At 33.1% G+C, this 15153-nt stretch overlaps 1 protein-coding gene and 1 long non-coding RNA gene across 2 annotated transcripts; both read right to left on the bottom strand.

Annotated features, from left to right (window-relative positions):
* Positions 1–8543: 8543 nt before the first annotated feature.
* LOC117340972 lies at positions 8544–9713 on the bottom strand. Its single transcript, XR_004535526.1, has 3 exons — positions 9492–9713; positions 9089–9113; positions 8544–8622 (listed from the first exon to the last, which is right to left on the bottom strand). It is a non-coding gene; the product is annotated as an uncharacterized LOC117340972 (long non-coding RNA).
* Positions 9714–11061: 1348 nt separating this feature from the next.
* On the bottom strand, positions 11062–14020 carry LOC117340622 (hemicentin-1-like). The gene is made up of 4 exons (XM_033902386.1): positions 13769–14020; positions 13137–13418; positions 11479–11778; positions 11062–11126 (listed from the first exon to the last, which is right to left on the bottom strand). The coding sequence occupies exons 1-4, from the start codon at positions 13863–13865 to the stop codon at positions 11062–11064; spliced, it is 744 nt and encodes a 247-aa protein (XP_033758277.1). The 5' UTR covers positions 13866–14020.
* Between the last annotated feature and the right edge of the window lie 1133 nt (positions 14021–15153).

Below are 15153 nucleotides of genomic sequence, written 5' to 3'. Positions count from 1 at the left end.
TCAAAGTACATTTAAACAAAATTTTCCAATGCTTAGGCAGTTTTGGATGCAATTGTAGTAGTAGGTTGGTAACATCCCACGGTTTTCCAGAGTTTTTGGCTTATTAAGTTTTCTCTCTGGTTTTTAATCCGGGATGATTTGATATTAGTTTGTAGTACTCATTGTGTATGCTGAAGTGTTCGGAGTGTGTCACATTATGTATTCCCAAGTATTGTGATTTATATCAATATGTATTTTGAATAAATGCGCTGCTCCATATCAGGTATCGCTGTCGGGCAGGCTCATGCAAAGTATTTGTGTGTTGGGTTATTATTAGATACATGTAGGTGGTGGCTACTGTTCTGAGTATAGAACAGACGTGTGTAAACATAAACAATTAATAATGACTACGCTTTGCAGATGCCTGATAATCGATCAAAACAAGGAGTACATACACATATTCTTAATTGGTGAAAATAAAACGAACACTCGTCCTATCACATTTCATATACAGCCCGACGCCATCATAGCACTCACAAACTGATCAATGTAAATAGAATGATAACACATGTACTTACGCCATACTAATTATCAAATGGGTACATTATTTTGCAGGTGTACATATGTACAAACCGATCGCCTGATATAAGATATGATATGTCTCTGGCAAGTAAATATACGGATACAATATGTATATATATATATACGTACCTGACGATGATAGGACTATAAGTGTTACATGTAGAAGAATTAACGAGTGAAGTTGGATTCCACTGTGAGATATGAAGGAATATCGTTTCTGGAGGTAAATATGAGACGTATAACCGTATACGTACATTTTGTATGTTAACTTCCTGGTCAGTGTAGCCAAATATGTATCTAAAAATAGATACGAACGGTGTCGACAAAGACTTGTATAACCCGTTGTGTTTGTCTCTCAGTTTGTAAACAAAAAAATATACAAAAAACACATACCAATACCCACAATTGCATGCCCCGAGCCGACGCTTCTCTCTGTTATTTTACAAACATTTTATATTATATTAACAATTTACTTGATTTGATACACTTCCACGCGCAGAACAATTATTAGATACATGATTAAAAGTTTCGTATAAATCATAATACTTACATCGTCACAAAAATGGCATCATCTATCCATAATGTGACATTGTCGAATAAACGTAAAGCACGTATTACGTATGCGATAGCACTTTTGTGACATAAAAAACAAATAAACGATGGCATCATAGGATTGTTTTAGTGATGAAATAATTATCAGTCGAATTAAGCGAGTCCTGTTAAGTGATCAATTTGAACGTGTTCGTTTATGTTCTCGTAATTGTGAGTTATGTCATAGATATGTAACAGTGTCATTATTTAATGACATTTGGGTATTATTTAGATTTATCCATTTTTGTACTACTGTGCATGTACAGGTTCCGTATTTATCATATGTATATGTGTACGCAGTTGTAACGTATGCTATTTATATATATATGTAAACCTGTTTAACAGGTCAGAGGTCAGAGTTATTTTTATAGTAGAGTGACCATGGGTCAATGCGCACCCGCGCTTTTTAGGGTAGCGTCACTCCCGTACTAGGCACCGTTGTGAGTGGACGTGTATATGTTGCGTCTATATATTTAGCGCATCCGTGTTGTACCAATCTACATCACTGTGAGTACTTCATAATTTCTAACTTTAATGTATATTGTATTGTATGTAGTAATATATGGATATGTTGAATGTCAATTATTTCCTTTATAAATTAATTGAAATAATTTACTTATTGGTAAAGATTGTCCAGAAATTGAATTTCCCGCCACTTTCTTATTATTTATTCTGTGTGGATAAACGTTTTGGTTTAGCTGATAGGCGTTATGCATTTAGCCTTTTATATTAAACATTGTAGTTAGTATACGGTGCTAGTACATGTTAGTAAATATTGTTTATTTTATTATTGTAGCATTTATATGCGCTGTAATATTGTACGGGTTGTCTCCCCGGGAGTCGAGCCCTCTTCGTCAAATCAGAGACATATATACAGATATTGTGTTGGTAGCATCATTTTAAAGAATATCCATGTACATGAGAAATTGTCATTGTTTGTATAAGCGTTACGCACTTGCTACTTTGTCAGATCTGTAATGTGCATAGTTCAGTAGTAGTTGTAACGTTTATGATTACGCCTGGGTTAGTAGGTGTTCTTGAATCTTAGGTTCTAAGCGTTATGCTTCCGGTTGCGTCAGGTGCGTACACCTGTCGTGTTATTGTGGGATGGATTATTCCACTTTGAGATTGTAACTATTTTACTTATTGTTGTTATTTGTTATTTTAGGGTGTTTTATGGACTAATAAATTATGAATTGGAACTCAAGCGTTGGAGTCATGGTGTAGACAATTTGAATAACCGACCCGGCTCAAAACGACCGGTTACAGATATTATGCCTTTACTGCACCAGACATAAACAAATACAGTTGAAGGAAGTTGAGATTCTTTTCAATATTTTCTCGGGGAAAAACGACCGCTTGAAACAATATCCGTCACACATAATGCGTTACTATTGAGATGCCCTCTTAACGTTGGCATATTGGTCATAACTTTTACAGTGACAAAGCTTAGACAATATTTTTGGTGGAAGCCAGATAGCACCGGGCAGTATGCATACGTGAAAATACCAGTTTACGCATAACAGAACTGCAGACATTATTTTTTTCACAAAGTTGTTTCCGATTATTTTTTTTCAAACTAACTTACTTATAAAAATACATTTTTTGCATTTTAACTTCTACATTGTATTATATCACCACTCCTTATTTCCTTATTTGCAAGCATATGTGTATTCAAACCAGGTCACATTCCGCAGATGCCGATTAATCATTGTGTTAGAAAGGTCACACGACTATTGATATATCATGACTTCAGGTTATTAAAAAATACTTTTCAGGCGAGTAAAAAATTCACTCAAAGAAGGATACCACATTAGCTGAATGACAGAGACCGTATTCAAACAAGTTTGTTTTTTTCTAGAGATATGCCAAAATCTCAATCCTAGACTATCAACACCACCGCCGTGGGAGATAAGCTGGGCGTCAATGTGAAAGAACAGGGGAAAATACATTTCTGTCGAGTGCCTCGTCAATAATCAAACCATGGTATCCTGCGGCGTACAATTAGCTAATAAAAAATATAACACTTTATTTATTCAAATTGTAAATCAAGCCATTCCGGTTCCACCATTTTTCGTTATTTACATTTGAGCCGCATCGGTGATAGGAAATGAAGCTCATCTGCATGACCCTTAATCATCATATTAGTTATATAAAATATGGATCAAAATACTATATTTGTGGTAAATAGTGAATTTCTCGATGTTTTATGAATTTGAAAGACACTAATGTGCAGAATGTTTATATCTTAGCCTTTGCAAACAGATAAACATGTATGACATTAGTTTGTTATGTACGGCAGCGTATTAGGGCCAATATAATAAAACTATTAATTCGTACGTACGATTTACTAATTCGCACGGACGATTTACTAATTCGTACGTACAGATTACTAATTCATACGTACGATTTACTTATTCGTACGGACAATTTACTTATAGTCCAACTGGTTATAATACATAATATAGTCCAACTTGTAGTATGGGAGATAAGAGAGACAACGTTTAAGTTCAATCAGGTATACATATGATTTATATATCGCTATATGCACTACTAAAGGCAAAGACAAAGGTAAAATTTGATATCAGAGTATTCTAGAGCTAAAAAACAATACATTAGCAATCGGTTGCAAAACCAAAATAGACATTCTTTTTTAAAACAAAAAAAAATCTTAGCAATAAATATTGACACATTTTACTTAACAAAACTGCTAACATAAAGAAAAGCAAAAAGTAGAATCATTATATTAAAACTGGATAAACATATGGGAAAAAAATCTAAAAGTTGTACATTTTCGACAGAGACGGTAAATCATTCAATTTCACATTTCTACATAATATAGTCCACACCAACAAACTAATGGCGCTTTGATTGGAATGTAACTTATACTAAGTTAATCTCGAAACTTAGTAACATATCTTTAAAACAAAGACGTATTTTACTAAAGAAACGTGAAATCTATTTACCATTTAAATAAAGCAATGAATATAATATCTTAACAAGATGTCGTTTACAAGCTGTTTGCCCTGTGACCTTTGAAGTTTAACGGTTCGTAAGAGTTGTCTCTCTTTTGTCAGAATCAAGTGTTATGTTACACAACGAACAAACAATATGACACATAAAGGCTAATATAAGCCTTTGTAAAAGTTATGGCGTCACCTGTGTATCCTCGTATATAGGGATTTAAGTTCGTCAACACTGTGGTTCTGTCTCGACTTTTATAGCTGACTACAGATCAATGAAATGACAACACAACCTTTATAGTTCAACATTTTTATTATATTTAGAATGTAGAAGTGATGAGAAGGTGAAACATGGTGATTGAGTATACACACAATGCTAACGTAACCCAGCCGTGCGTCCGGCTCATATCTCGGATGAAAAATATCCACCCCTGTCCCTCTCTGGGGATAAATGTACACAAAAATGTCACGACTATAACATGACTACAACGGGAAAAGACCATCCGAAAAATAACAACGGAATTACTGACTATATCATGCCTATAATTGAGAGAAAAATACCACCCAACCCTGGATAATTTAGAGGTTTAGGTCCGAAATCTACTGCATACCTGACTCTATGAAAGAGAGAGACGAGCCGGCCAGCTACATGTAAGCCTTTACCAGACTGTTGTATAATACTAAAATTCCAAGCTCTATAACTAAATTTAATTGTATGCTTCGAAATACGTGCAGTTTGTCCTAAGATAGACCGATACCTGAGAGTAATATACAGGTAAGGTGATTATAAATAAACGCATACTACGAACATTAGCCAATCAGAAACGTCGACAAATACAACAGGAAAGGATTCCCCAACGAGAATACCCCGGATAAACAATATGGACCGATGATCACAACAACACGTACTCTGGTTTACAGGATGTAAATACGGAATTATAAACAACAAGTAAGTGTTCCAAACCAAAATGTTTTAACCTTTATAGATGAAGCAGCAAAAGTCTGTTAATAACATGACATTTATAAGTCTTCAGATTAAATATTTCATACTAAGATTTTAAAATAAATTTCGATTATTTCTGATAAGTTCATAAGAGGGGTTGGATATAATGTTTGAAAGTTTTACATTGTAATGTTAAAATGCAAGTTGTGACAACTATGTAAAAGGAAATGAATGCGATACGCTTTGAGCATATATCATTTTTAAGCCATTAACTTATATTTTATATATGCAATAGGAAATCAGAAAAAAGTATGACATTATTGTGGTATTCGTGTATAAACCACTGCTACATGAAAAACATTTATCCTAGATTATGACGTTTTTGCTACTTTTTTCTTTAACTTACTTTTTTAGATTGGTCTCAAAATTGGTAATTATAGAAATAAACAAGAGCAGTCATTTCTAAGAAAGGAAAACGTACCGCTAGTGAAGTTTTGATATCATGATTGTATGTTCTATTTTAAGTAACGTATGTAAGCAATATAGGATTTTTAATCGATTGTAACAATTATACGGAAACAATGTTTTTGAACTGCGAGAACATAATTATTGGAAATAATGAAAGTTATACATTGCAAACAGAAAAAAAAACATTGACATACACTTTACTAAAGAAACATGAAAGTGTATTCGCCATAGAAATTAAGTAATAAATAACATCACATGTCGTTTACGAGCTGTTTGACCTGTGACCTTAAGGTTAACGTTTCGTAAGAGTTGTCTTTCTTTAGTCATAATCACGAGTTGTTACACATAAACAATATGACTCATAAAGCCTTTATAGATGAAGTAAACAAATACTATCTCTTAACAACATGGCATTTATACGACTTTTTCAAAAACTGTATACTATGTTTCTATGATGTCTGATCGGTTCACAAGATGAGTAGGGTATTGTGTTTTACATTGTTATGCTAAAAACGCAAGATGTGAGATTATGTGAAAAGAAATGATTGTGATAATTATGGTTTGAACAGATATCATTTTTAAGCCATTAACTTGAACTTTATATATGCAATAGGAAATCGGAAATAAAAATGTATGATATTGTTAAGATTTGTGGATGTTTGAAGAAAAAAAATGGTTGAGTACAAGTATCTACTATTAAACTTTAAACAATAAAATTAATATAAGAAAACTGATATCATGAAAATATCATCCTGTGTTGGAGAGCAAGTTATGTTCGAATGATGAAGTTTAAAAGAAATATATATATAATATATTCCATACAATATATAAATGTAAGTTAATCTTTGTAATACGTCTCGAATTGTACATCACTGTAGTCTGTTATACAAACTATGATTTTGGATGTGAATCAGGTATCAATTACATAAACTTGGCAGCCATAGAAACCTCAGCACAATGATAGCTTCTATATGAAATCAGGTTCATAAAACCCTACATTTTACGCTACTGCAGCAACTCTATATGTAAATGAAGTGGACGTTTCTATATTTTTAGTTATTTTTCGCAAACAGTAGTGAAGAAAAAGTCTTCTAAAATCTCTTTATGTGTGACAGGAATACAATAGGTAAGGAATCTGCGCAGGAAAACCTGTCGTGTGGCGCTTAATTCGCTAGTAACATAGATATGATGTCACAAAGAAGTTTTACACATCTTTATGTCTTAAAATCCGTTTACAATTAATCAGTTATTGACGCTGCATTACCGATGACATGTTTCTCTAAGTGATATGAGGCATTTCGTAAATTTTAAATGTCAGATGTCAGGATAAAACATTCCTTTATACCTTTCTTGAATTGTTATTATCACAATCGAGATATATTGTACACATGCATTGATTAATTTAGGATATTATAAGACATAAGTTTATGAGAAATCAGCAAAATTTGATATGAATTTCCATGATACTAGTTACGTATCTCGATTTCTTTCTAAAGGTGCTTTGCTGGTAACTTTGATGCATGGACATTTAAAATTAATCATCTACAAACTAACTTCAGTTGCACGCTTTTAGCTCATTTATAATTACGTACTTCCTGTACATTTCCGATCAAACAAGAACGATCCCGGGATTATGAAGTATACTGAAATAAGCGAAAATGTGTTTCCTGGTCGCAACGACTCGCAAAACGACAACATCAAACTCTTGCGTCAAATAAAAACAAATCAATGCCTAGGAGATTATCGGCTTCTCATTACATCTTTTGCGTTTGTGCCTGTGTACATTCCCAGCAAGCATAGTAAATCTTCTCAATGACGTTTTATACGTCATGTTAAGCAGTGCCCTTTGCTATTTGGGTATTAGTATATAAACCGCTGCTACCTGAAAAAAAGATAACATTAATCCTTGATTATGACATGTTGGTAGTTTTTTTTTCTTTTACTTACATTTTTTTCAGGTTGGTTTCAAAGTTGTAATTCATCGAAATAAGCAATAGTACTTGTTTCTAAGAAAGGAAAATGTACCGCCAATGAAATTTTGATATCATGATTTTATGTTCTATTTTAAGTAACGTATATTTGCAATATAACAATTTCAATCGATTGTAACAACTTACCAGATGAAACGGTTTGTAGTTCCTCATAGACGTTTGGCTTCGACCTTCCTTCCAACGACTCGTAGTTACTGCTGAAAAAAAAAGAGAAAATCTTGTTAGAAAATAAAGAAAATTGTTTCATATTGTCGGAAAAAAGTGTCCACTAAATTTAGAAAAAGATTGTTATTTTATACCAAAGGCTGTAATCAGCAATTTTCACTTGTAATGCTTACTAGAAAAATGATGAAATCGGTATCAAAGCAGTCATAAAAACCATTTTACAATACTAAATGTTGTTATACTTACCTCTGAATGGCTTCATCATCATTCTCACCTACAAGTGCATTATTCAAGAAAAAAAATGAGATCAATTACGGTACATTTAAACACGACGAATACAAAAATAAACTATGTATTTTGAATCCCTTACTTCTTTAAACTTGTGTGAAACACAATCTTTTAAACGATTTAATTACTGACGTGTATAACACCAGTTCACTTCTGGTTTTAAAAAAAATGGGAACTGCATCTAATTCGGAGCCAGTTTCAAAACAAAAGAAAATACTGACATCAAAGGGGAATCAAAATTCTTTCTCAAAATTGATAGAAGAATGACGAAATAAGAACAATAACTATAGATTTACATAGAGCCCTATTAAAGGAGAATAACACCCGGTTTCTAGTAAGCGTCCCCTGCTTCAGAGACAACATTAAATATTACTTGAGCTTTTGTTTCACACAAACATAATGGCGATTTTTTACACCAAACGTACGGTCGGGGGAATATATTTTAAGAAGCGTAGATAAGTAACCAGTATGTCGGGAACATTCGCGCGAGCTCGACCAGAAATTAAACACATTGCGCGTGCGTGATCCTAGGAATGTGCGGAAACAAAGATGAAAATTAACAGAGTTTATTTTACCTCCAATTTCTTGTGTTCTTCTTTCAGAATATACAGAGGCTTTGGCTACATGGCTTGTATCAAGTTCCTGGTACGATCTGTGTGTAGTAAAAATATCAATATATTCCGACACAACATGTTTACTTCTTTGGGAAGAAGTTAACATTGAAAAACATGCAGGATATAATAAAAGAAAATATCAATCGAACATCCCTTAGCTTCAGTTAATCATGCCCTGTCAATGTATATTTTGAGTAAAGTAAAGTAAAGTGAAATATGAGTGTCGTCATCAATTTAAATGTCAATGAGGGAAGTTATGTTTGTGGAAATGTAAATAAGGAATAGTAACAAACAATGCACACGCACTTTTTTGTGTTAGAGAATCCCTATTACACATATATGGATTTTTTTCTAAACACCGTAAATAATTGAAATTGGTGGCTTAGCTTTGCATACAATTAACCCACAAAGAACCTGATGATTGATGGATTAGCATTACATACAAATAACCCACGTTGAAGCTATCAGTTATGTCCTATTTCAAATACTTTATAAAATGTTTACCTTTCGCCTTCTTGCGTACTCGTTGCTGTTGAATGAGAAACGAGAATATCCTAATCACACATTTAAAGTTATAAGGACAACATGTTTAATTACAAAACAAGTACTAACAAAGTCCATGCAACGGTTCCCTATCGTCAGTATTCTAACAACGCAACGATTTATGAAAAAAGTTCTTATAATTTCAATTTGGTTCAAACTTGTTCATAAAACTATTAACTTTGAAGTAACTGCTTTGTATTTTGCGAAGTTTGTATAGTCACCTATTTCACCTCATGAGCAGAATAGAACACTTAAATATTTAATGAAACAAACAGTTTATAGGAACAATAGTGTTTTTCCCTTCTTTTTTTTTCTGGTGGATTTTATGAAAATGTATTATTTCTTCTTCTACCATTCTAAATACCTCGCCCTGAAAATTGCACTTTATCGAATCCCTGGTTCTTGCATTGCTGACTTTTTCTTGAACTGTAAAGAAAATAGTAATCAAATTTATTAACAGCATATGACCCTGTGTATATCTATATCTGCACATACCTATATGAACGGGTAATGCATGAACATGCAGACACGTGAAATTATAATACATCTTGATAAATTACCACGGAATTTCTAATCGGATGCTTACTTACCGAAAGTGCAGACGCCCTTTTCCTGTGAAACAAACAGAGTTAATAATTTTCATCAAGACGCAAAATATTTCACTAAAAATAGCCATAACGAGATAAAAGGAAGAGCTAACGGATTGTTATAATCAAAATATATACGTATGGGTGATGAAGATTCCGAATCCGAAAGTTACCATGATCATTAGGCCGCCTATACACGTCAGTACAACTCCTGTCACGTAAAGGCTGTTAGGGCTACAGGACATACATGTATCTAATGGGAGAAAAAACGTCCTGTGAACTTATATGGTAGAGTATCAATGTGGCTAAACAGTAATTCAAACTTAAGGTATTAATAGAAAAAAAATCAGTTAATGTCATTACCTTATCATTACAATGTAAACAGTAAATGTCAATACCTTATCATCACAATGTAAACAGTTAATGTCGTTACCTTATCATTACAATGTAAACAGTAAATGTCAATACCTTATCATTACAATGTAAACAGTTAATGTCATTACCGTATCATAACAATGTAAACAGTTAATGTCATTACCTTAATATATAATGTAATCAGTTAATGTCATTACATTATCATTACAATGTAAACAGTTAATGTCATAACCTTATCATTACCATGTAAACAGTAAATGTCATAACCTTATCATTACAATGTAAACAGTTAATGTCATTACTTTATCATTACAATATAAACAGTTAATCTGCAAATAGTTAATGTCATTACATTATCATTACAATGTTAACAGTTAATGTCATAACCTTATCATTACAATGTAAACAGTTAATGACATATGGTATCATAACAATGTAAACAGTTAATGACATATGATATCATAACAATATAAACAGTTAATGGCATAACCGTATCATATATTGTAAACAGCTTATGGCATTACCTCACCATTACAATGTTAACAGTTAATGTAATTATTTTATCATTTCATTATGGACAGTAAATGTAATTACTTTATCATTATAATGTAAACAGTTAATGGCATAACCGTATCATCACAATATGATGACTTAGTACTATTACCTGATCACTATGTATTGCAGACTATAATGATGAATGTTAAGATATACACAATATACATTCTAATTGATAAGAATCTCGATGATTGTAACATCGTACCTTCTTGAACTCTACATCCTGAAGACTCAAGTGATGTGATGTTACCGTGTGAATTGTATGCTACAACCTTAAAGAAGTACAGCAGTCCCCCATCTAGTTTGTCGACACTGTACACGTCATTTCCGTCCACCTGTTTGTAGATCGTCGCTGGATCTATAACGGACTGTAGGAAGTTGTCGGTGCTGTGTAAAACACGAAAGTATTCGGTGTTTCTACCATTTGTCCACATCACTTCGACGGAATGGGGATTTCCACAGCTTCGGCAGTTTCGGCATGTCTACAGTATTAAAACAAGATATAGTTATTCCAAAGTCACGTCGTTACTTCAGCCATTAATACATTGAGATATTTCTCCAAAAATAAAACCAGTTCATTTGAAATAGTGTTGAAGAAATACATGTGATAACACAATATCAACCATATCGTTTATATAAATATATCGTTGATTCATACGCATTGAAAGTCTCCTCGTAGGTAGTATATCATATTGTTATGGATATATTTTCCTTATTCATATGTTATAACGACACCAATTATGCATCGTGTAATATACACGGGTACAATTACACTACTGAGAGAATATATAAATATCAGAAACGTAAAATCGAAAAATGATCATTATTATTTACCTTTTCCTTCCACTATAAAACTGAACGTTACACTGTAGACCCCATACCAGGCCTCCCGTATATCTGTACGTGTCCCAACCGATACGGCAGACAGATTCATCATCACAAAGGTATTACGGATAGCAAAATTGTCTGTTCCATCGACTAAATGTGTAACACCTGTGACCAGTGGTGCTTGGAAGGACCAAGAAAAAGTTGGCTCCGGATTCGAGAGGAACAATGCATTCATGACTAAAATATCACCTGTTTCTAAATTATACGTTTGGTCAGTTTCATTTCTCGTGACTCGACGTGGTTCACCTACAACACAAATATATACACAAATGTTACAGGTAAATATTCATTCTTGTCGGAAACTATGTCTGCAATGGACCTCTGAATGATAACACAATATCAACCATATCTGAATGATGAGTATCTATACTTTTGATAGGACTAATGGAATTTGCATATCGCGAAACTAATTTAGTTTAAGTAATTTTGATATACGAGGTATGCACCAATATTGGTCATATCGATAACAAGTTATTTTTACCTGTCTTTATACCTTTGCTATGAATCGATTGTATACGTATATATTGATATATATATCAGTTTGACTTAGTTTTAGACGATGTTTTGTCTATTTTTAAAAAGATCAGGAAATGTCTATCTTTTTACGATATACATCGCTTGAATCATTGAAAATAAGTTTATATCAAATCACAAGTCAAAAAGTAAACCTCATTGGTAAGAATTTCTTACTATTAAGAATTACATGATAAAACAAGATTCTGCAAACTTCACATGCAGGATAAAATCAAAGTGATAAGTAAGTTAGGTTTCCAGATTAGGATAATATCAATAAAGCTCATTTCGAAATTGCATTGTCGATTTAGTTGTCTAACGCCAGAGACTTGAATACATTTTCATTTTGTAAATTGTGTAAAATTGTTATACAAGTATATCAACACAATAAAAATGCCAGTTTTAGTGCAGATAGTTTATAATCAAATGATCTGTCAGAACACTGGCATTGCCGACAGCAACTACTGTCGATAGCTGAGATAGCTGTCTAGAAATAGATACTGGATATTATTTGGTACATGAACCGCTTAGCTGTTCACTATATTTGCACGAATTTCACTTTTCTTCATCAGTCCAAAGAGCAACAAATTTGACAATCATTCCTTAGGTATCACATTGTAGCATAACAAATATACATTAGTAAAGCATTCCACAATTACATTTGAACTACAATGACAAAAACAACACAGGAAGGAACAATATACGTCTGTCCCATGTCGAACGGAAATACAAAATTTTATTATTATATACAGACTTTAAAAGATAATGGTTGAACAATTCGGGAGAGTATATACTAAAAAGATCAATCCATACAGAAATAAACAAAGGGAAAGACCTTAAGTAAGATCATATCACAGGAATCATCAAGATGACCCACTCCATGATACACAACTGCATATCATGATGTTAAATATATCAAACATCAAACAGATCCGCTGAAAAAATATAGGAGACCTCCGGATATAAAAATCCCGGACATGCCCTAGCCCTTCCAATATTCGTCGGGATATGAAATGAATCAATTAAATTGCAATTTATTTTGTGCGATAATAAACTATAAAACGATACATAGGTATAAAACGAAAACTTACACAGAACGTTGATCGGTATATCCCTGGTGACCGCTGTATTAGAGACACTGTTCCTGACAGAACAGGTGTAGAGTCCGGTGTCCAGACAGTCAGCGTTAGTCAGGGTGTAGGTACTCTCCAGGACATCTGGGGTGGTCAGTAGAAGTGTGTTGTTGGCTTTATAGAACCACTGTATTGTGGACGGAGGGGAACTCTCCACCGAACACATCAACGACTTGGGTCCATTTTCAGCCACGTAAGAATCCCCGTCCGTGTAATCTAGACTGAGAATTCGTGGTGGAACTAAAATATAGACATGATGTTTCTCTATACATTAAAATCCAACGTAATCAAACTGTCAAAAATACCTATTATTACTAACCATGCAATGTACACAAAAACAAGGAAGGTCGTCAACCATAAACGATAAACAGAAACATATTTCACCTATGTCATCGAAGAAGGGAAGACAAATTAACATGAATACATGTTTTGCATGCAGATGATACATAATTAGAACCTTAAGTTAGATAGACTGGAGAAAATTAAATTGCGGAATGTCTTACAAAGAATTCATAGAAAATAAAAGTTACTGTAGAGTTTTTATTATATGATTTTGTTTATAACCCTCAACGAAAATTCACGCATCTCACATCTGACAATAAGGTTCCAAGTCTTTGTTCCCTGACTGACAGTGTTTCTGGCTGTACACGTGTATTGTCCGGCGTTGGTCCTCGTGGCCACAGACATACTCAGTGGGTTTGTGTAATCTGTACCTGATCTTGACCAGGTGTAGGTACACGCTGGTCTACAGTCGGCGGAACACCTGACATCTGAGATGGTCTGGTTCTCAATAATGTCTACACTGTCTTGTGGCGGGTCAAATACAGTACTGTCCCCCGGTCCATCTGGAAAATGTAAACTCAAATTTTGTATTGATTCATTTTTTAACATTTACGATGATCTGCTGTTGACATTTAAATCTCTTTAAAACACATATTAATTGGGCAAAACAACATCTTGCTTGAACCGAGTTCGTTTTGGTGTTGAATTACCATCATTACTATAGAATAATTCAATATTTGATAGAATATATTAATTTGTTAGAGCATCAACTATATTTTGATTTGTTTGGCACTACAGTTTCATTTTCTAATGATTGCGAGAAAACGTATGTGCCCGAATAGAAATTTAAGTCCTAGGATATGCAACTTCACTAGAAAATCAGGAAGAAAATATTTATATCAATATAGCTACACTTAATTTGTCGTAGATAAATATATATTCAAAATGATACCGTGCGTTATTATTGGCCTGTCAGCTGTTGGAATTCGTTATTTGTAAAGATCCCCAATAATATTATTTTTGTGAATGACAGGTAAACACGAAAAACAATTTCATAAAAAAAAAGTTCCCATCAAAAGATAATGTGATTAACTTTACATATCTGAAATCAGAATAATTAACACAAAAGTGTCTTCAAACGTTAAATATCGAAATAAGCTTTGGTTTAGTTGTTCAGATACATGTACATGTAAATGTAATAAATGCAATTTTGCATGTCAATGTAGCGAATTATGGGGGATAATTTTGATTGAGAAATGGTAACGATCATTCAGTCAATAGTTATTATGTTTACAATGCACCACTATAACGCATTAAATATTTGTTATTATATAATGAATGCGATACTGTCAGAATGACGTTATTGGAGTAATGGTCAGCGTCATTGGATCGAAGGTGAAATTCGATTGTTTAAGGATGATGAATTTGAAATTACAATACTCTGAAAATATAAAACCTTTTCTGGAGATATCTTTGCTCTTCACCTGAATCTATAAAACACCTACCACTTCATCTTATTGAAAGTTTAAAAAGTTTACAGTTTTTTTTATTTTTTGTTTTTTTTTTTTCAAATAAGTATTACCATATGTAATTTTTAAAAGATTGCAGATCAGTCTACATGTTCAAAACCATTCACATATCAATACTCAAGGTTCTGCGTTCGTTCTTACATATTTGTAAAATGTTTTCCATT

Source organism: Pecten maximus, chromosome 13 (assembly GCF_902652985.1).
Source record: "Pecten maximus chromosome 13, xPecMax1.1, whole genome shotgun sequence".
NCBI lineage: Eukaryota > Metazoa > Mollusca > Bivalvia > Pectinida > Pectinidae > Pecten > Pecten maximus.
This window is presented reverse-complemented; position numbering and strand designations above follow the sequence as displayed.